The sequence below is a fragment of the Dreissena polymorpha genome, chromosome 7, assembly GCF_020536995.1.
Source record: "Dreissena polymorpha isolate Duluth1 chromosome 7, UMN_Dpol_1.0, whole genome shotgun sequence".
Classification (NCBI taxonomy): Eukaryota; Metazoa; Mollusca; class Bivalvia; order Myida; family Dreissenidae; genus Dreissena; species Dreissena polymorpha.
Window position 1 is genome coordinate 100,485,771 of NC_068361.1, and position 23,898 is coordinate 100,509,668.

Here is a 23,898-nt window from a genome sequence, read left to right on the forward strand (position 1 = left end):
TATTTTGTAAATAAAAATAAGCATTAATCAAATGTATCATCGGATTCGTTAGCGCTTTGTTTGCATCTCAAATGGTCGAAGAAAACAATAAGCCGGTCATAAAAAAGAAAAGCTCAATGAATTACATTCGGTATAGGCGATTGATTCCATATTGGAATATACAAATATGAATGTGTGATTGCACTACACCTACATGCGATTAATTATTCCAAAGTGCCCCATACGTTCATTGTATACAATGGATTTAATATAAAATCGTAGCGAACTTGACCTCTTATATTCGAAAAGTATACTTTATCGAACGTTCTATCTACTGACTGTCCATATAGAAACACTGTTGAGCAATGTGCTTCGGTAAACGGAACTATAACCAATATCATGATTTCTCACCTAATATGGTAAACTTGTTTAACAAGAACATATCACCTTTAAGAAAAATAGTGAATTATAGTAGCATTTTAGTGGAAAAAAATTGAAATGTCAGAACCTTATTTCGTACCATCATTCGTTTTCAGGCTAGCATCTTTGTTCAGCTCTTGTTCGGACTTATGTGCTGCATCAATAACGTAATCTGCTTTGTTTACAACATCATTAGTGTTGCCTATGGTATTGGCATTTTCATTTATTGAATCAACATCAGTGCCTTCTTTGCTATGATCACTTTCTGCATCCATGTAAATGTCATCACTGTCCTCTTCGCTGTGTGCATCCTCATAAATATCATCATCCTCTTTGTTGCCTTCCGATGTATACCATATCTTTTCCTTCCATCGAATGCACGCAACGTTTGCGAATACCCTCTTTATAAAACACATAAATCCACCGCTTGTCTCTTTTGTGCATTCAGACACATTTATTTCAGGCTCGTAATATATATTTACCTCATTTTTATTGGTCATATCTTTGTTTTCTACATTATTTGCGTCGTCTTTAATTTTCTCAGTCTTATATTTTTGGGCTGCATAACAACCAGCCTTGTGTGTTGCATCTGTATGATTTTCAAACACAAATATCTCCTTTTGTTCATCTTTAATATCCGAAGACAAGCAAATCCCCTGGTTTGCATTTGTATTGTCTGAATCCAAACCAATGTTCTTTTGTTCCACTGCATTTTCCGCATCCTGACTAATCTCATGTTTTTCCAAATTACTGTCTGCATCAATATCAAACTCCTGTTTAACATCTTTCTTGTCTGCCATCATATCATTATCATGTTTTTCATTGTCCTTGTCAAAATCAATATCAATTACTGTTTTGTACTTGTTCATGTCTGTCTCAACATCAAGTTCCTTGGTTTCATCTTTCTTGTCTACATTTACAAAAGTGCAATGTTTATCATCTTTGTTCTCTGCATCCACACGAATTACTTGTTTTACTTCTATCGTGTCTGCATTTAAACAAATGCCCTCTATCATCTTTATCTTGTTGGAATATACAACGATGCCACATGTTTCGTCTTTGTTGTCTTCATTCACCTTACTACCATTTTCGTCCTCTGTCTTGTCTGCTTTTACATCGTCGTCTTTAATTTTCTCATTCTTATATTTTTGGGCTGCATAACAACCAGACTTGTGTGTGGCATCTGTATGATTTTCAAACACAAATATCTCCTCTTGTTCATCTTTAATATCCGAAGACAAGCAAATCCCCTGGTTTGCATTTGTATTGTCTGAATCCAAACCAATGTTCTTTTGTTCCACTTTATTTTCCGCATCCTGACTAATCTCATGTTTTTCCAAATTACTGTCTGCATCAATATCAAACTCCTGTTTAACATCTTTCTTGTCTGCCATCATATCATTATCATGTTTTTCATTGTCCTTGTCAAAATCAATATCAATTACTGTTTTGTCCTTGTTCATGTCTGTCTCAACATCAATTTCCTTGGTTTCATCTTTCTTGTCTACATTTACAAAAGTGCAATGTTTATCATCTTTGTTCTCTGCATCCACACGAATTACTTGTTTTACTTCTATCGTGTCTGCATTTAAACAAATGCCCTCTATCATCTTTATCTTGTTGGAATATACAACGATGCCACATGTTTCGTCTTTGTTGTCTTCATTCACCTTACTACCATTTTCGTCCTCTGTCTTGTCTGCTTTTACATCGTCGTCTTTAATTTTCTCATTGTTATATTTTTGGGCTGCATAACAACCAGCCTTGTGTGTGGCATCTGTATGATTTTCAAACACAAATATAACCTCTTGTTCATCTTTAATATCCGTAGACAAGCAAATCCCCTGGTTTGCATTTGCATTGTCTGAATCCAAACCAATGTTCTTTTGTTCCACTTCATTTTCCGCATCCTGACTAATCTCATGTTTTTCCAAATTACTGTCTGCATCAATATCAAACTCCTGTTTAACATCTTTCTTGTCTGCCATCATATCATTATCATGTTTTTCATTGTCCTTGTCAAAATCAATATCAATTACTGTTTTGTCCTTGTTCATGTCTGTCTCAACATCAATTTCCTTGGTTTCATCTTTCTTGTCTACATTTACAAAAGTGCAATGTTTATCATCTTTGTTCTCTGCATCCACACGAATTACTTGTTTTACTTCTATCGTGTCTGCATTTAAACAAATGCCCTCTATCATCTTTATCTTGTTGGAATATACAACGATGCCACATGTTTCGTCTTTGTGGTCTTCATTCACCTTACTACCATTTTCGTCCTCTGTCTTGTCTGCTTTTACATCGTCGTCTTTAATTTTCTCATTCTTATATTTTTGGGCTGCATAACAACCAGCCTTGTGTGTTGCATCTGTATGATTTTCTAACACAAATATCTCCTCTTGTTCATCTTTAATATCCGACGACAAGCAAATCCCCTGATTTGCATTTGTATTGTCTGAATCCAAACCAATGTTCTTTTGTTCCACTTCATTTTCCGCATCCTGACTAATCTCATGTTTTTCCAAATTGCTGTCTGCATCAATATCAAACTCCTGTTTAACATCTTTCTTGTCTGCCATCATATCATTATCATGTTTTTCATTGTCCTTGTCAAAATCAATATCAATTACTGTTTTGTCCTTGTTCATGTCTGTCTCAACATCAATTTCCTTGGTTTCAGATTTCTTGTCTACATTTACAAATGTGCAATGTTTATCATCTTTGTTCTCTGCATCCACACGAATTACTTGTTTTACTTCTATCGTGTCTGCATTTAAACAAATGCCCTCTATCATCTTTATCTTGTTGGAATATACAACGATGCCACATGTTTCGTCTTTGTTGTCTTCATTCACCTTACTACCATTTTCGTCCTCTGTCTTGTCTGCTTTTACATCGTCGTCTTTAATTTTCTCATTCTTATATTTTTGGGCTGCATAACAACCAGCCTTGTGTGTTGCATCTGTATGATTTTCAAACACAAATATCTCCTCTTGTTCATCTTTAATATCCGAAGACAAGCAAATCCCCTGGTTTGCATTTGTATTGTCTGAATCCAAACCAATGTTCTTTTGTTCCACTTCATTTTCCGCATCCTGACTAATCTCATGTTTTTCCAAATTACTGTCTGCATCAATATCAAACTCCTGTTTAACACTTTTCTTGTCTGCCATCATATCATTATCATGTTTTTCATTGTCCTTGTCAAAATCAATATCAATTACTGTTTTGTCCTTGTTCATGTCTGTCTCAACATCAATTTCCTTGGTTTCATCTTTCTTGTCTACATTTACAAAAGTGCAATGTTTATCATCTTTGTTCTCTGCATCCACACGAATTACTTGTTTTACTTCTATCGTGTCTGCATTTAAACAAATGCCCTCTATCATCTTTATCTTGTTGGAATATACAACGATGCCACATGTTTCGTCTTTGTTGTCTTCATTCACCTTACTACCATTTTCGTCCTCTGTCTTGTCTGCTTTTACATCGTCGTCTTTAATTTTCTCATTCTTATATTTTAGGGCTGCATAACAACCAGCCTTGTGTGTTGCATCTGTATGATTTTCAAACACAAATATCTCCTCTTGTTCATCTTTAATATCCGAAGACAAGCAAATCCCCTGGTTTGCATTTGTATTGTCTGAATCCAAACCAATGTTCTTTTGTTCCACTGCATTTTCCGCATCCTGACTAATCTCATGTTTTTCCAAATTACTGTCTGCATCAATATCAAACTCCTGTTTAACATCTTTCTTGTCTGCCATCATATCATTATCATGTTTTTCATTGTCCTTGTCAAAATCAATATCAATTACTGTTTTGTCCTTGTTCATGTCTGTCTCAACATCAATTTCCTTGGTTTCATCTTTCTTGTCTACATTTACAAAAGTGCAATGTTTATCATCTTTGTTCTCTGCATCCACACGAATTACTTGTTTTACTTCTATCGTGTCTGCATTTAAACAAATGCCCTCTATCATCTTTATCTTGTTGGAATATACAACGATGCCACATGTTTCGTCTTTGTTGTCTTCATTCACCTTACTACCATTTTCGTCCTCTGTCTTGTCTGCTTTTACATCGTCGTCTTTAATTTTCTCATTCTTATATTTTTGGGCTGCATAACAACCAGCCTTGTGTGTTGCATCTGTAGGATTTTCAAACACAAATATCTCCTCTTGTTCATCTTTAATATCCGAAGACAAGCAAATCCCCTGGTTTGCATTTGTATTGTCTGAATCCAAACCAATGTTCTTTTGTTCCACTTCATTTTCCGCATCCTGACTAATCTCATGTTTTTCCAAATTGCTGTCTGCATCAATATCAAACTCCTGTTTAACATCTTTCTTGTCTGCCATCATATCATTATCATGTTTTTCATTGTCCTTGTCAAAATCAATATCAATTACTGTTTTGTCCTTGTTCATGTCTGTCTCAACATCAATTTCCTTGGTTTCATCTTTCTTGTCTACATTTACAAAAGTGCAATGTTTATCATCTTTGTTCTCTGCATCCACACGAATTACTTGTTTTACTTCTATCGTGTCTGCATTTAAACAAATGCCCTCTATCATCTTTATCTTGTTGGAATATACAACGATGCCACATGTTTCGTCTTTGTTGTCTTCATTCACCTTACTACCATTTTCGTCCTCTGTCTTGTCTGCTTTTACATCGTCGTCTTTAATTTTCTCATTCTTATATTTTTGGGCTGCATAACAACCAGCCTTGTGTGTTGCATCTGTAGGATTTTCAAACACAAATATCTCCTCTTGTTCATCTTTAATATCCGAAGACAAGCAAATCCCCTGGTTTGCATTTGTATTGTCTGAATCCAAACCAATGTTCTTTTGTTCCACTTCATTTTCCGCATCCTGACTAATCTCATGTTTTTCCAAATTACTGTCTGCATCAATATCAAACTCCTGTTTAACATCTTTCTTGTCTGCCATCATATCATTATCATGTTTTTCATTGTCCTTGTCAAAATCAATATCAATTACTGTTTTGTCCTTGTTCATGTCTGTCTCAACATCAATTTCCTTGGTTTCATCTTTCTTGTCTACATTTACAAAAGTGCAATGTTTATCATCTTTGTTCTCTGCATCCACACGAATTACTTGTTTTACTTCTATCGTGTCTGCATTTAAACAAATGCCCTCTATCATCTTTATCTTGTTGGAATATACAACGATGCCACATGTTTCGTCTTTGTTGTCTTCATTCACCTTACTACCATTTTCGTCCTCTGTCTTGTCTGCTTTTACATCGTCGTCTTTAATTTTCTCATTCTTATATTTTTGGGCTGCATAACAACCAGCCTTGTGTGTTGCATCTGTATGATTTTCACACACAAATATCTTCTCTTGTTCATCTTTAATATCCGAAGACAAGCAAATCCCCTGGTTTGCATTTGTATTTTCTGAATCCAAACCAATGTTCTTTTGTTCCACTTCATTTTCCGCATCCTGACTAATCTCATGTTTTTCCAAATTACTGTCTGCATCAATATCAAACTCCTGTTTAACATCTTTCTTGTCTGCCATCATATCATTATCATGTTTTTCATTGTCCTTGTCAAAATCAATATCAATTACTGTTTTGTCCTTGTTCATGTCTGTCTCAACATCAATTTCCTTGGTTTCATCTTTCTTGTCTACATTTACAAAAGTGCAATGTTTATCATCTTTGTTCTCTGCATCCACACGAATTACTTCTTTTACTTCTATCGTGTCTGCATTTAAACAAATGCCATCTATCATCTTTATCTTGTTGGAATATACAACGATGCCACATGTTTCGTCTTTGTTGTCTTCATTCACCTTACTACCATTTTCGTCCTCTGTCTTGTCTGCTTTTACATCGTCGTCTTTAATTTTCTCATTCTTATATTTTTGGGCTGCATAACAACCAGCCTTGTGTGTTGCACCTGTATGATTTTCAAACACAAATATCTCCTCTTGTTCATCTTTAATATCCGAAGACAAGCAAATCCCCTGGTTTGCATTTGTATTGTCTGAATCCAAACCAATGTTCTTTTGTTCCACTTCATTTTCCGCATCCTGACTAATCTCATGTTTTTCCAAATTACTGTCTGCATCAATATCAAACTCCTGTTTAACATCTTTCTTGTCTGCCATCATATCATTATCATGTTTTTTAGTGTCCTTGTCAAAATCAATATCAATTACTGTTTTGTCCTTGTTCATGTCTGTCTCAACATCAATTTCCTTGGTTTCAGATTTCTTGTCTACATTTACAAAAGTGCAATGTTTATCATCTTTGTTCACTGCATCCACACACATTTCTTGTTTTACTTCTATCGTGTCTGCATTTAAACAAATGCCCTCTATCATCTCTTTCTCGTTGGCATCTACAACGATGCCACATGTTTCGTCTTTGTTGTCTTCATTCACCTTACTACCATTTTCGTCCTCTGTCTTGTCTGCTTTTACATCAAGGTCCCGTTTATGATATTTATTCGCTGCATTCTCATCTATGCCCTGTATTTGATCGCTCATATCTTCATCGTTCACGTCTACTTGAATCTCCTGATTTGTTATTTTGTATTCTGCATCCAAAATAATAGTCGGTTGGTCATCTTTATTGGCTGCATTAACATCAATATTTTGTATTTTTACCTTTGTTTCCGTGAAAACGCCTGTCTCGTTTTCTTCTCTCTTTTCCGCCTGTACATTTATATAATTTGTTTTATCTGTATTGTCTTCATTTTCATCATACTCAGTTTTCACATTTGTCGTGGCTGCATCCACAATAATGTCCTGTTTTGCTTCTTTATCTGCAGCAATCACAGTAATCTCTTTTTCATATTGTCTATTATCGGCATCCTCACCAATATTCTTTTCTTCATCTCTCATGTGTTCAAATTCACAACTATCCTGTTTTTCATTGTTTGTGTCTGCATCAACATATATGTCCTGTTTTAAATCTTTATCAGCTTCATTCACATATATTTCCTTTTGTGTATCTGTTTTGGTTGTATTCACACACATCTCGTGTTTTTCGTTACTCTTGTTTGCATCTACACAAATATCAGGTTTTCTAGTCCAAGTGGCTGCATCCCCACAAATCCTCTGTTTTGAATCTTTATCGGCTTCATTCACATATATCTCCTGTTGTTTTTCCCTCTTGTCTGCATCTTCACCTACATCCTGTTTTTGATCTCTGTTTTCTCCATGTACATCAAAATTGTGTTTTTCATATGCTGAGTCTGTATCGTCAGTAATTTTCTTTGTTGCATCTTTATCGGCTGCTTTCACATTAAACTTCTGTTTTTCATCCTTCTGTTCAACATCTACACCAATATTCTGTTGTTCATCTGCTGTGTCTGAATCTACTTCAATATCATGTTGCCTACACACACATGCAGTGCTTGTCTCTTTTGTGCATGCATTCATATTACTGTCATGCTTGTCAGCAATATTTGCTTCAATATTATTGGTGATATCTTTGTCCACCACTTCCGTATCTGCTGCTTGTTTTTCAATGCACTCATTCTTAAAGATATGGGCTGCATCATATCCAATGTCGTGATTTTCATCTGTCTTATGTTCATCAACACAAATCTCCTGTCCTGCATCTTTCTTGTCCGAATACAAGCCAATATTCTGTCGTTCCTTTGTATTGTCTGGATCGATACCAATGTTCTGCTGTTCCTTGTCATGGTGTGTATCCAGACTAATCTCATGATTTTCCGAATTATTCTCTGCATCTACATCGAATTCCTGTTTTGCATCTTTCATTTCCTCTATCATATCATTATCATGTTTTTCATCGTCCTTGTCTGCATCAACATCAATTCTTTTTTTGTCCTTTTTCATGTCGTTCTTTATATCAATTTCCTTGATTTCATCTGTTTTGTCTGCATTTACAAAAATGCAATGTTTATCATCTTTGTTTTTTGCATCCACGCCAGTGGCACGTTTTTCCTCGTGTATGTCTTCATCCACATCAATTTCCTGTTTCTCCTCTCTATCGTATGCATCTTCAACACTATTTTGTTTTTTCTTTTGATTTTCTACATGTAAAGCGAATCTCTGTTTTTCAAATTTCACCACTGAAATAACATCAATATCATTATTGTCATTTGTCTTTACCTTAACTTCTTGTTTATCATGTTCGTTTTCTGCATCCCCCCCAAAATACCGTTTTTCATCTTTGTTGTCTGCTTCCACACAATTATCCTGTTTTCCATCATTTTTGGCTGAATTGGCATTAGCCTTCTGCTTTTCATATTTCTTGTGTTTATTCACATACAAATCACGGATATTTTCGTTCGCGGCTGCATTTTCCAGCCTATCCTTTGTGTCCTGTTTATTAACTACATTCACACCTAATTCCGTTTTTACTTCTATTGTGTCTGCATTTAAACCAAATCCTTCTATTTTCTCTTTCTTGTTGGCATCCACAACGATGTCCAAATTGTCATCTTTGTTGTCTTCATTCACACTTATTCCATGTTTGTTCCCTGTCTTGTCTGCATTCGCATCAAAATTTTTGTTATCATATTCCTTGGCTACATTCTCATCAATGTCCTGTTTTTTATCTCCCATATCTGCATCGAGACACCTTTTATGGTTTTCCTTTTTCTCGTTCCCATTTACTTGAATCTCCTGATTCTGTTCTTCATCTCTCTTGTCTCCATATTCATCAATATCCTGTTTTTCATTTTTTGTTCCTGCATCAACATTATTGTCCTGCTTTGCATCATTATCGACTACATTATCATAAATCCCCTGTTGTCCATCTGTATGGTCTGCATGTACGTAAATCTCATGTTGTTGTTCTCTCTTGTCTGCATATTCGCTTATATACTGATTTCTTTCTCTATCGTCTACATCTAAATCAATATCCTGTTTTTCATCTTTTGTGTCTACATCGTCACCAATCTCCTTTTTTGCATCTTTATCGGCTGCTTTCACATTAATCTCATGTGTTTCATCTTTCTTATGTGCATCCACACCAATATTTTGTAGTTTTTCCTCTGTTTTGTCTGCACCATCTCCAATATCCTGTTGTTCATTTCTTTTTTCAGCATCGAAACTGAAATCCTGTTGTTTACCTTTTTTGGCTGTATCTTCGATGATCTCATGTGTTGTATATTTCTTGTGAACAGCCTCAAAGATGTTCTGCGTTTTATCTGTCTTAACTTCATCCACAAGAATCTCCTGTTTAAAGTATTTCTTTGAGTCATTCACATACGTTTCATTAGGGTCATCTTGGTCTTCTGTATTAATATATATGCCCTCTATTGTTTCTATATTGGATGAATCCACAGGATTGCACATTTGGTTTTCTTTCTTTATTTCATTATTGATAGCAAGACTTTCGTCTTTTCGTATCTTGAATACATCATCCACATCGTAATCATCTGTGTCTACTGTTTTATTAGTCTGCTCATGTTCAAGTGACGCAATAAGTTTGGCCTTTAAATCTAATTCCATCAAGTCATTCCTGAAATAAATTATAAGCGACTTAGATAATTATAAAGAAATCACTAGCATTTTCTTTAAATAAAAAAACATGTTATTATTGAAATACATTGTGATATTACCTAAAACATAGTATAAAAAGCGAATTGAGAAAAAATTATGATTAATGTTTGAATTCAAAATATTATCTCTCAGTAGACATCGAAATTTTTCCAATAACACCCCCCCCCTGAAAACACACACTTGCATATGTTCTATTATAGCACACAGATTTACAAAGAATTATAGGTAATACTCCCAGAACTGTTAACACAACATCACTCTCAGAGTGTTATCCGAAATGCGCCCCTTAGCTTTACCACAAAGATTTATCAACTCAAGAAGTGTAATGGCGGTCTCAATTGACATTTTCACTCTCCGGTGTACAATACATAACAGCAATCCCGTTGACGTGATCTATTAAATATTATTATTAAGAAAAATTATGAAGATATATAGGCATGTTTTGCATACCATGTATTTCAATGAACATTGACCTCATATCTCCATGAGCAGCTCTGACAAATAATGTAATTTTATGTGAAGCTGTTTTTTCTTCCAAACATTTTGGTACCTTCGTCACGGTCGTTAATTGAGGCACCATTGTTTTGAAATTTCAAGGATGATTCTACAGGGTGCATATATTTTTATGTTGTTTTAACATATTTCGCATTATTTAAAAATCGAGCAACGGAATGCTATTTAGCGAAGTTATTTAATTCAACCACATTTGTAAAGAAATATACAATCACAATCCATTTAGAAACGTGGGGACCTTTAAAAGGTGGGCCATGGTTTTTGAAGTTTTTGAAAGTAAATTGATCTGTTTTGCCTGTTTGACGAGAAATCGTCAACCCGATTGATTACGCTTTGTACTTAACATATTCTAGTTGCTACATGCACAAACGCATAGGCCTCTAGCGCATCTAATAGATAATTTTACATTTTTCCAACAGAGATGGAGCCAATTCCAAGGAGGTGGCGCTACGGACAGGAGGTGACGCCATTGCATTATATATGAATCATCACATGACTTATACTTGATGAATAATGTTCCTATTTATATTTCCTTTTATTTTTCAACGTTTATACGCAAACCCAAATCCAAACAGAACGTTTACACATTCTACAAAAAACAAACAAGATGTACATATATAAGAAACCAACTGAAATAAGGCAACATAAATGAAACGTATTATATACGATATTAACCCAAAATATGAAAGACTAAATAAATCCAATAACACATTTCTAAAATTTCTCAAGTATTTTTTCTTCAACAAATGTGTTTATTTAGTAATATAGTTCACGAAATAATCAAAAGATGTTACTGATGATTGAAACGATTAGTAGGCCTAAAAATTCCTGAAATCTTATATCTGATGGCATTTCTTAGGCATGGCTTCCTTTTATGTTATAATGATTGCAAATACATTTAAAAATAATTCTGGAGGGGGGGGGGTGTCACCCTCTGGGATGCTTGACGACCCTGAAATTAGGTCAAAAGGTCAATGAGTGCATTTTGCTTAACACATTGAGGTAATATAGCCAAATTTTTTTACTTCTGAACTGACTTATATTTGATACTTGAAGGGTTATCTTATTTTTTAAACTGATTTTGGCTTTTCATAAGTAGGTCAAATGTCATCAAGTGCACTTTTATAACCCGTATGGAACATAAATTGCAGTGTTTGTTGAAAACAACCAAAGATCTACGTATTATATATATTATATATTTGTTTGTAACTTTTCAATGAGAGATGGATATTTTGATGATGAAAAAAGTATTTCTCTGTTGTATCTTAAGTGAATGTTCTTAACTTTGTTACCTAACGTTACCTAAAATAAAAGAAAACAATGTTCATTTTTAGACTTTTAATACTTATTGCGTTTTATAATATAACGACATTTTATAATAAGAACCAACATTATTTCTGCATTATCCTATCAATACAATTACGAGACTTTAAACAATGAAAGTATAGTTACAAGTAAACATTTGTGATCTACGTTACAGTCTAAATATATATATTGTTTATATGCATATTCTGCTAAATACTATTTAAAATTAAAGATTTCAGCTCAAATAGTATACACTAATGAAGTTCTTATTACTGTACGTTCTATAATGTCATATTCATTCAAGATAAATTATTTTTACTTCACTAAATTATTAATCATTGTAATAGATATGAATATTGTAAAACATAAATTATTTTACCAAAAACAGTAATCTATTAAGTAATATAGTTAAAAACAATGTTGAAATACCATTTATAGTATAAAACAAATGTTCATCTGACTTCAATGCACTATTATGACCTACTGTATCATCATGCTGAAGATAATGTCGGTCTTATGTGATAATTTATTTAACATACGTGACATAAATTTACAGTCTTGTTTCAAAAAACGAATTACCATGGTTGTATATTTATCTTCTTATCTTTTATCATTTACAATAATTATCTAGGGTTTTAACAGCCATTCGCTTAACATGCGCATTCAAACAAGCATCCTTGGTCAGATCGATAGCATTTACATCGTGCTGTACTACACTTGGTTGGAGAGCCACATGCTACTAACCGGACACATGCTGCAGGGACCTTTGGTTTCCTCATCCATACTGGTTTCAATGAATTTTCTTCAAGTTTCCATGCGCCAGTATCAAGAGGATCATCAGGCTGAAAATCCTTATCTGTGGCATTTGCCTGATAATTAGCCCTTTTAATGTGAAGTTCAAGCGCATCATTTGTAGGGAGTAACAAATCCAAACTCTTCCTGGCATTCAAAAAACCGATACCTACATGTGTCAATGTTTGGTGGGTGGTCCTGACAGCAGCCATACAGAACCAAGAGAAATTTAGAAACTGCTAGAGCATCACAATCTCTACCAACACCCTCCAATGCATCAGGTTGTGTGATATATTTCACTTTCGCGGTTTTCTTACTTATTCCATTTAGAGCAGACGTGGTGTCGCATCCAGTCAATGCGCGAAACCCTAAAATATTCCTTCTGACATTGTCACCTAGTTTTGCAGATAGTGTTGCACAGGATAACATTTTCTGTGTTTGCCTGTACCAGATATCATATATACCTCGGCGTCAGCTCCAAGGTAGTATATTAACAAGAGCAGACCGTCAGTGTCTCTACAATATACTTCTAAATGCATGTAGCCTCTATCAATAGCGTCTCTTGAGTGCAATATCAATCGCGTATCTGCCTCCTCATTATTTGTCGCATCAAATGTACTCGACTTTGCATCAACATCACCTGGAAATCCACCTCCTTCAACTATATTTGATCCTGCTGGAAGATTTTCTGATTGTTTTCGCAAGTCTGCTTTATTGTCATCGTGTGTGATAAACTGTTCCTATATTGGCGGAAGAGGAACGTTTGGACTTGTTATGAGCTTCCTAATAGATCGACGCTTTCCTTTCCTCTTAACTCTCGTTGTTTCTTTGATATATTTACTTCCAAAGTATCGATCAAAAGTCACATCAACTAGGGTAGTGTTTGCGCTGATATGTCTTAAAACAGACGTTACAAAAAAAGTTGCATATCGTCCAAATGTTTGACAGTCCTTATGCTTACCTAAACTCTGTATTAGCGCGTGTCCATCAATTATTGCATTAGTCTTGTCGGAACAACTTGAGGCGTCACTATATCATTGTTCTTTGTAAGCACTTGAAGTATGTTTGATTTCTATGTTTCATGCATTTTCCCACTAGCCTTTGCAAATGATAATGGTACATCATAAAGTTAATGTTCTAGTACATATGCTGTTTATACGGCTCTCCTTGAACTAGCTGCATTGAACAGTCTTTGCATTAGCTTGCCAGCCTTTACAATCTTTGTCACTTTCTGCATTACATTGACTGTCTCCTTATAGAGATATGCGAATGTTTTGGACTGTACCTTTTAAATAGGAGCATTCAATTCAACATTCTGCTCTTTCAGCTTTTTCTCTGCAAATTCCTTGAGTAATGTTTTACCTCGACTTTCACATGTAAATATATCATATGTGATATCATTAGTTGCAATGTCCTTAGATGGTTTTGAGAACAGTCTGTTCTCCTCTTCATGCACTCCGAATATATCATATAAACAAAAGAGCTGCCTCATTTTCTTGATGCACTCTTCATCTGAAGAAACTCTCGAACGAGTTTCATCTGCTCTATTCTTGGATATCCCAATATCTTCGTCATCATCATTTTGATTGAACAATGGGGTACTATTGGAAACCTCAGATCTTTCTGACCACGTAATACACAATCTATCCCTTGCATGGTCCTGTCGTGTTATTGCTATAATACCCCCTGTCGTTTTACACATGCTGTTTATTCATTCAGTAGCTTGGTCGACAGGTACTCCGTTGAATGCTTTTTCCTTCAGCTTGACTACAAAGTGACCTTCAATAAACTCTTTAGCACTTCAGGTGCTGCATATTCTAAGGCTTTTATGTCTGCTAGATATACAGGACCCCAGCGGGCATGGTTTGTGTGGTTGTACACCATTAGGCATGGTAGCATCTCGGAAAAGGCTTCAATATGCAACAGCCAATCGCCTATTATTTGGGCTTTAATGAACTTCATAAAAATGTCAACCAAATGTAGGTAGGAATTCCAGATATAACAAATATTTACTTCACTTTGTTTTCTCTTTTTGAATTTATCTAGTAATTCACCAGGGATTAGATCAGCGGTATAAGATATACAGTTTAAACAGGATGCAGAATGTACACTTAAAACAATGTAATAAGATACTGAAATACACAAATGAGTTTCAGTCTCAACTATTCAACTATTCCATTGTTTAAAAAATACTTTTTGAACATAATATTTTATTCTGTTGATTTTCAATGCCAGTTGTCATGTTTATTTTGGCACAAAAGGGCACGAAATGACCTTTTGACCTATATAAGTGAACACTAGAATAGGTAAAATTTTAATTAGCTCCAAGCAGGTTGACTTTCAGACAATATTACTGCCTTAAACTTTTCAATTTAGGTTATAAATCACAATAAGATGTATTTCAACTCCTTAAAAACTGAAAACTGTACCCATTGACCTTTGACCTAATTTAAAAGATGCCAAGCACCTGAGAAGGTGTCATCCGCTCTAGATTATCAGCAGCGTGTATGTAGATACCAAAAAACATAACAAGAAGCCATGCCTAAAAAATCATAAAAAAATAGAATAGCTCTCTCTTAAATCATTTACTTTGTATTATACTCAAGTTACTTTCCAGTTTTATAACATATTCATTGACCGAAATGACCATAATCTTTTTGCAATACAGTAATGTGTCTTCATAATTATCTAAACTTAACATTTTTGATTATATTTTACTTTAATCTAATAAAAAAAAAAGATCAAACATTCAACATGGAATATCACACAAAAAACGCATGGTCGGTAACTAAAATTTAAAACATCCGTAATTGTGAATTGGCGCAAACTGTCATTAACGCTACCTCCTTGGCAATGACTCCATCTCTTTTGGAAAATACAACATTCTCTGATAGACCAACTAGCGGCAAATGTATTTGTGCATGCAACAACGTGTATTTGTTCACATTAATTGTTTGATGTCGTTGGCATTTTCATAGGATAGAAATATGCTCGTCACACAGGTCTAAAACATCGACATGCTTTCAAAAACGCCGCCATGACATAATAAATATTTGCTGAATCGCACTACCATGTCCGAACGTTTTTGACACATATATAAAAGTTATGCACTCTGTAGAATTTTCCATGAATTTTCAAAACATTCGATCCTCAGCGCCACTTCGGAATAGCGTTGACTCATTTATTAATGAGCAGCAAAGCTTTCCAATATTGTCACAATCATTACCTATGTAATCAGGGTGCATGACCACGTGTCTGTATGGGGTTAACTCATGGATGTTTATTGATGTAAACACATTGGTAAGTGGTGCTCTTTTCAAATAAATTTTTAAAACAATGTTTCCGAAGAATTGCAAGTAGTTCAGTCTTTTTTGCGGCGTACGGAAATGTGAAACACATCAAAATTACTTTAATCAGCCTATGTTCTTGGCCAACAATTTCATAAGAACAGTATTTCTTTATACTTGCAGCACGCAAATTAAAAGTTTTGCACAGATTTTAGACGTATTCAATGTTGTATTCTTAAATCTAAGATATTGGCACCAACTGCAAACAAAACTGTATTTTATATGCGCTTAAATATTGTTCAATATTATTTAAATATTGAGAGATATAAAAAAAAGTTCTTCACGGTGTGTTTTCATTCTGTCCAGCCCGTGTTTAAAACCCCTGTGAACCCCGTTGATCATGCGCCCTGAAATGCTGCACTCAAATGAGTTGAGTAAAAAGATAAGTATTGCTGTTAATATAAACCTAGTCATGCTTTCATATGGTAATGAAGATGTTTTATTTGTGCTTTTAACTTCCGAACATAAATTCTAGAAAAAAACATTCAACCGAGTGACATATAAATCGGCGTCGTCGCAATGTAAAACGACAGTAAACGCTCTGAATATGTTTACATATGTTATATACACCCAAGAGACTCGTTTCATCAATTGTTTCATTTCTATATTTTAAACAACACAACGATAAATAAAAAATCGGTAATTGGATATTTACAATAAATCTAGAAATCTTGAATTCGAATATTTTAAATATTAACAATTAGAATCAGATTTTATAATGGTAATAAATGCTATATATATTTAAACGCGTGTTAACGCTTCATTACGATCATAAATAAAAAGCAATTTGATATATTTTAATGATAACATTTTATAATACAAATATCGGACATTTATTCTTAATTAATGATATATGGTAGATAACACAACACGCGATATTTTTATGATGAATTAACCAACATTATACATATGGTATTTCCAACTCAGTATTACATTAAAATGTGTTATGTTGTTTGTAATATTTCTGTTGTTGTTGGGTCTTGTTTGCATACACAAGTATTTATAAAGTACTTACAGCTCCATGATAGTAATTTTTTTTACTCTTTTTCTTCATTTGCTATTGTGGTTGATCATTCTCCTTGGAATATTTGCACTTAATTCAACATATCTATCCACGGGATATATCTTTCCAACATCTATCAGATAGCCGAGCGGATGCCGAGTTTGTTTACAAATCGCCTGACTCTCATATTTGTAAATAACGCCACGAAAGGACGTGCGTTCAACCTTTCGCACTTGCAACGTATTTTTTAAACAAAATCTACTGCGACCCCATCATCCTCTACCGACAAGCGGAAAGTATACCCATGGGACAACACAAGGCGCACCATAGAAAAGTAGTCTTATATGTAAGCGATCAATACACAATCAGCAAGTTAGAAGTTCTTTGGTGTTATTTAATAAATGTAGAAAACATTTTGACATTACTACAAGAATGGAAGGATAATGTGCAATTTAAACAACAGACAAGAATAGTCTTCAAAATCATCCAATGTTAAGAAACCAGGCAAGGTTTATTTTCTGTCATTTCAAACTAACATTAGTAAAACATACAAACTTATTTAACCGGTAGCATTAATGTATACAAAAAAAGGATAATTATGTTTTAATAAATCAGTTATTTTCAGGTATGTTATTTGACCATAAAACCTACGTGTACCTGTGTGCTATTGAACGCCTCATTTTATATTTTCTCTCAACATTTAGTCACGTATAGCCCTAAAAAACATTTGAGTGGATGAAATAAATAGGTTGCCTATATGAAGATTAATTTTTTTTGCACAATAAGTGTATACCTAAATTATTTAACCATCTTTGTAACATCTTTTTAATGACAAGAAGAGCTTAACCTTAATGAGAGTAATTATTCAGAGTCTAAGAATGTGTGGTGTAGTATAAATCCTAAAAAGATGATAACACATAAAGTTATAATTATTTAATTTCCTTGCTTACAATCTTACGAAAGAATAAGAGGGGATCCATGTTACAGTTTATTTGTTAAACATACATGAAACAATATTAGGCGTAATGGTTAAATTATATCACAGAAATTAATACGTGTAGTCACTAGACTCCATTTCCATCTATCACGCACAACATTATAACTTTATATCACCATTTTATGTTATCTTATATGATGTAAATACGTAAATCGTTGTTTGTGCACTTAATCACGAATTTATATGCATATCCACGAACGATGAAATATAAATTTAACCACTCTGGCCATCATTAAACAATAGCAAATGATGTTTTACTACAAACTGTCGAAACATACAAAATAAAGGCATATTTATAAATTGAATCAAACAGTATACGAATATATAAATCTCATGATGTGTCTGCTTTGATTCTTTCTAATAAAACAATGAGTGTTCGTTTTTATGTCTTATAAATAAAACCTAATTTCATGTACAACTACGGTAATGGTTATTAAACAAAACTTTTCGTATGGTGAACTTAAATTAAGGTATGTTAGTAACTAAATGAGTTGATTGAGTCCGGATGAGTAATAATCGAAAGCCATGCTATGTTAAAAAACATTTTGTAAATGAACGTAGATAATTACTTTTTTAACTGAAAAATAAACTTTCACCATGTTTTAATACAGCTAAACATATTACTAAGAATTTATATCGGAGTTTAACATATACTTTTCGAGAACATAATTAGAAACTGTTAAGTTCACTGTGTCATATGTGTGTCAATTTTGAGGTGCAAGATCAACTATATCTGAACTAGTGATATGGCAATACATATTTCTTTCATAAGAATGCCACACGAAGTATACCTATCAGGAAAAAGTTTATGTAATGTTCACCATTTTTGTGAGCAAGGCAAGAGGACGGACACCAATTGTCTTAAAGAAAACGATCAGTTTATTGTCCATAATAATATCTCGGCCGAGTTCGAAATTTGCTTAAGCGGTGTAACAAACAATGTCCATAAGGTCAAATCAAAGATAAAATTGTCGACACTTAGGAGGTAACATAACTGCTTTCAAAAAATAAGGTCAGAATATAAGACGAAGTGACATTTAGTCCACGATTAAAATGGAGCCATGTGGACCAAATACTAGGTAACTTTGTCAAATTAAAGTAAAAACTTTGAACAATCTAGAAACCCCATTTTTATGAAATTTGGCGGAAATGTTTGTTGTATAATGTATTGTTAAACACGGTTAAAAGGGCTACCCGAACGTTACATTTCCCACACATTTTATCATTACCATAATATGAGTATACACTGATATCAATCAAATGTAAATCCGCAAACCGAAACATTAAACATAAGTGCAATACGTGACGCGTGACTCTAAAACTACATTTATATTTTAATTGTATAACTTAGCGTCGTTACGATCGAAAATCTTTTATAACAATTTGCGTATTTGTTTAGTAAATAGAACAGACCATAATATGGTCCATCTATGAAAGATATAGCACTGTCAAGTCATGATTTTTAAGAGAAAATTTTCACACATGTTAGTTATACTGCTAACAGCGTCTGACGACTATAATGTGCAACTTTCTAGTATGTACAGCGATATGTTCTACTGCTACCCGACAGTACAATTCTAATTATTGTAGTCTAACTATACTATACAATCCTGTTCCAGACAATCGATCACAAGAGAAATACGTTGTAAAGATTTACCGCGGAGGAGCTTTTTTTTGACAATTTATTTGCTATATTTTGACAATGACCTAATATTTAGTTAAAAGTAGCCACAGGGTCGTTGCGCGCGACACACTTTCTTAAATAACTTATTTGTATTTGTAATATTTGTGCCAAGTCCTTTTTCGAAATCGTTTAATCAAATGAAAAGACACAGACATACAAAAATTAAATTCGGACGATTGTCTTCTCGGTGTGACCCTTTTATTGAAGGTGGCCATATGTTTATACGCGAAGCACAAATTCTTGTATAACTGAACATGTTAAACAAACGTAGTTTGAAATCATTCATTGCATGGAAAAATAAAAAGTTGGAAAAGCACTTTTTAATTTCTGCCTTGACATAACTATTTTACCTTAACCTTAAAGGAAGCAACGAAGGTTTTGCGATTGAAATACTTTTAAATATTCGTGGGATTTCAACGGACGGATCTACTTTAATTCATCCGACTCTACCTATCAGTAGTGGAGCAATAATACTAATGAGCGTGTTCACAGCAAGTGGGCGTAAAATTATAATAAATAAGAACATTACCTCTCTCCCAGACTTCCTTTAGCATTTGTGATGACTAAACTCTGATTATTGTCCCCAGTAAATGTACAATTCACGGTCTGCAATAAACAACCGTAAAGTCTAATTAAACAGTTCAAAAAACGAATGCATTAAATATCTGTTTGATTCAATTTTAGCAACTGCGATTTCAAACTCCATAGTTTAAGTGAGAAAGTTCGTATTATGTCTGATGATGTCTTTTACTTAGGAAAAAGATCGGTAACAAAACCCAACTGCCCGGTAGGGTAATCTCCAATCAAAGAATCATGAGCGGAGTTGGAAGAAAACCCATGCCGCAATAATGACTTAATAAAGCAACTTATTGCACTAGCTGTAACATGTTTATATCCTGATAATTAGAGACATATCAAGGAACGTACAAAATCCCGTTTTTTGCTTTATTCAATTACATATGTCAATCGCTTGAGTTAATTTGGATTGTTACATTTTATCAGCTCATTACATAACGAGCACAATTTTAGGACATTTATTTAATTAATTTAGTTTTATTTTAATTAGAGTAATATTTGTGAGTGCTCTAACTGCGTCTCAGTAACCCATAAAGCATACATATAACATTATAATTCCTGAGAGTAGCTGTTTTGCTAGGGTTGTGTCAAATATGGAAGACTAGAGGATATTTTGATTCATATCCAGTATCAGTAAAATGAAGTAGATACTGTCGGTTATTGTGTTTTTCTTAAACAAAACGTTTCCTTGACATTTAGGTTTATTAGGAGCACTTGTTCTCATCTCTGTAACGTTACGTTTCTCAACTATTTATAGTTACATGGAAACGGACAGCTTTGAACGTTGAAGAACTTCTTAAACTCAGCCTGTATCTCAAATAAATAAGATTCTGTTCAATTAAAATAACTCACCATGTTTTTTTTTCTATAAAAAAAAATACCGTAAAAGGTTTGATATTTTATTTTGGGATAAGCCATTTAAGGCATCGGAGCGCATGCAAATATACCCACAATGTTGAAAAATTTAAACTAACCTTGAATCTCGTATATTTTTGGTTCAAAAGTAATAGCTTACATCGTCGTGCCTGTTATTCGCTGCGTGGCTGTCATTCTTTATTGTTTTGGCCTGTTCTGCTTCTTTAAACTTTGAGTCATCTTTCTTCTGCCCGCTGCAATCATACGAAGGACATCCAGGCCTATAGAAGCCAGTTCAATTTAAAAGTACACAAGCATTGATCATTATAAAGACAGATGTTGACAATTTGAGGACACTAAAATTCCGTTTCTTAATTGTTATTTTTCATCTTATAAACAATATAGGAGGTTCCGATACGAAGCAATTAAACACCAAAACAACATCAAAATACATAATTAAAATGTGTACATCACAAATAGAGCGCTGGAAATACAAATGAATTGACATGCTTTGTAAACGACACGAATAACTCCCACATATAGAAACAAAACGACCAGTTGGATGAGCCAGACCAATTAAGACAGGCTGACGCTCCGTTGTTTTCTGACGTCTTACTCTTGTCCGGGAGTTCTTAGTTACATTAAGATTACTTAGTACATTGAAGTAAACCTCTTACATCTTAGAGTTTTTGTTATTTGCTTTTGCTGGTTGATCTACCATTTTCTTTAAACCTTGCTCTGCCATCTCGGTAATCTCTCCTCTGGCGATGAACAGTTTCTTTTAGTTCTTGGTGAACTTCAATGTTGTGTTGAGTTTTCGGCTAGCTGCTTTGAGAAACAATATATCTGCTTTTATTGGATATATATTCCAGACCATTTTATGGTTAAAACTACGTTCTAATTAATATGGTAAAATCATGTTCCATAAAAAAGTTTGATGAGATCTTTTTAATTAACAAAAGTACAATACCTCAAGCCTATGTAAATCTGCGTCGTTGGAATAGTTTGATGTCTGAGTGTTGCATCTTTTTGCTTAACATGTTTTCATGACCAAAATGTTTTTCTGATGTACCTCTTATATTAATATTCAAATTAAAATTTATATATTAAATCAGAACAAGTTCCATGGATACGTGATAATATTATGTTGAAACGAGCTCGATCAAAACACTATCTCTTAAATCGAAGAACACTCTTTCACAAAGCCGCAATTTTTCCGAAGATGTAAATAATTTATCAAATACAGAGTTTCAGAAAGGAACATATGAAGAAACCAATAAGAAAACGGTCGCAACTATTATGTTAAAAATACTTATATTTAATCAATATCTATCATTTATTTTTTTCACTGAAAAAATTGGACAAATTGTTTAAATAAATATTAAATTTAAAAAATATAGAGTATTTAATTATTACTTAATATTAATACAAATTACTTTTGATGTATTTATTGAGGCTAATGCTACATAATTAAATAAGCAATTACAAAAAATAAAAGAATAGGCGGAGATTGAACTATATAAAATGACATTCATGACATGTTAGCCTCTTCACGAAAGGCAGAATGATTAATAGTAAGATGTATTAAATAAAATAAATAATTATGTTACTTATATATGACGTTATTTTTATCTATCCAAAAAATAAATTTGCATAGATAAGATGCATTTAAACAGATAATAGCTAAAAAGCCTTTTTTGCATTTATATAGAATAAATATTACTCTCTATCTTTCCTGTGGTATTAAACCAACAAGAATGCAAATGTATTGATCATATGTCTATATTCCTCATAATCTTACCGTTGCCTAAACCAATTTCACTGTTAATGACTCGGAATACTGTAATTAAATTAAACAAAAAGAAGAATGCCTACACTTAAATGAATTAACAAGCGTCAAAGTATTATAATTAACACTTACATGATATTGACAGAGCCAATTTTATGCTATCGATGTTTTCAATAAATACACGTACAAAGTGTTGCTTATTTTTGCATCAAGCCTTTAGGATAAAAATAATGGTTATAACATTTAAATATGTAATAAGTGTATCTTGTTACCTTCTCTTAAATCTTGAATACGAAACATATTTTAAGAACATATTTGACATTTTATACTATTGCCAGATGAACACATCATTGTATGCAGTAAAAAACATTGTTCCAGCCCCTCCCCTTCAGGTGGAAGGGGATTATCCTTTCTTGCTCGCAAAAACGCTATTTTGCAAACCAAACGCCCTAAATTATTCACAACACCTTTTTCAAACTATACAACGTCAGTACAGTATTGTTTGCGTACTGTAACATAAGTTTTCAATCGTAAAATGCATTACCTCGAGCTGCTGTGTAATATCCAAAAAATGTTTACATTTTTCATTTCACAAACACAAGCGTCTTTATAGCCAGGTAATCAGTCCACCGGCTAGATAAATTTGACACAGTGCAAATTCATGTTGCAAAGACACGTATGTAAATGTTTATAGCGAAATGGCGTAGCTACTGCTTTGCGTTCTAGTCGAATCCGCTTGGCTATCGTCAAACCTTTATAATATTTTATAATGTACGTTCTTAACAATTGCGATGTATTGTTTAACATTCATTGTTATAATGCATTGTTACTGTTTTTGTTTAACTTCCTAAAGTCTTTAATGTATATTATAACCTAACACAAAATAATACGTTTATCAATTTATCAGACTACTTGTTATTAAATCATACGGGTTTTCGCGCGACAAATTGTCGCACACTTAAAATTAATGACCATGATAAACTCATAGGAACTTTATTATGAACTGTGGGTAGTAACGTTTAAGTAAAAAAGGGAGGTAATTCACACGGGTCGTAGCTAGTTTTGAGAAACGTCTGATATACAAAACCAAACAACTTGAACATATTTGTAAGTCTGT

General features: G+C 33.6%; 1 protein-coding gene across 4 annotated transcripts in view; it reads right to left on the bottom strand.

The window, feature by feature from the left end:
- LOC127838072 (uncharacterized protein PF3D7_1120600-like) overlaps positions 1-23,473 on the bottom strand; it is a 51,633-nt gene extending 28,160 nt beyond the window's left edge. For 2 of the 4 annotated variants that reach the window (XM_052365637.1, XM_052365634.1), the window contains exons 1-6: positions 23,326-23,473; positions 21,670-21,817; positions 21,153-21,273; positions 20,091-20,167; positions 6,822-9,879; positions 500-1,475 (exon numbers count right to left, since the gene is read on the bottom strand). In XM_052365637.1, the coding sequence (XP_052221597.1) occupies positions 500-1,475; positions 6,822-9,879; positions 20,091-20,167; positions 21,153-21,273; positions 21,670-21,737 (4,300 nt within the window). In that variant the 5' untranslated portion in view covers positions 21,738-21,817; positions 23,326-23,473. Of the gene's footprint in view, positions 1-499; positions 1,476-6,821; positions 9,880-20,090; positions 20,168-21,152; positions 21,274-21,669; positions 21,821-23,325 lie in introns of all 4 variants that reach the window. The other 2 variants (XM_052365636.1, XM_052365635.1) reach the window with 2 other exon arrangements.
- Between the last annotated feature and the right edge of the window lie 425 nt (positions 23,474-23,898).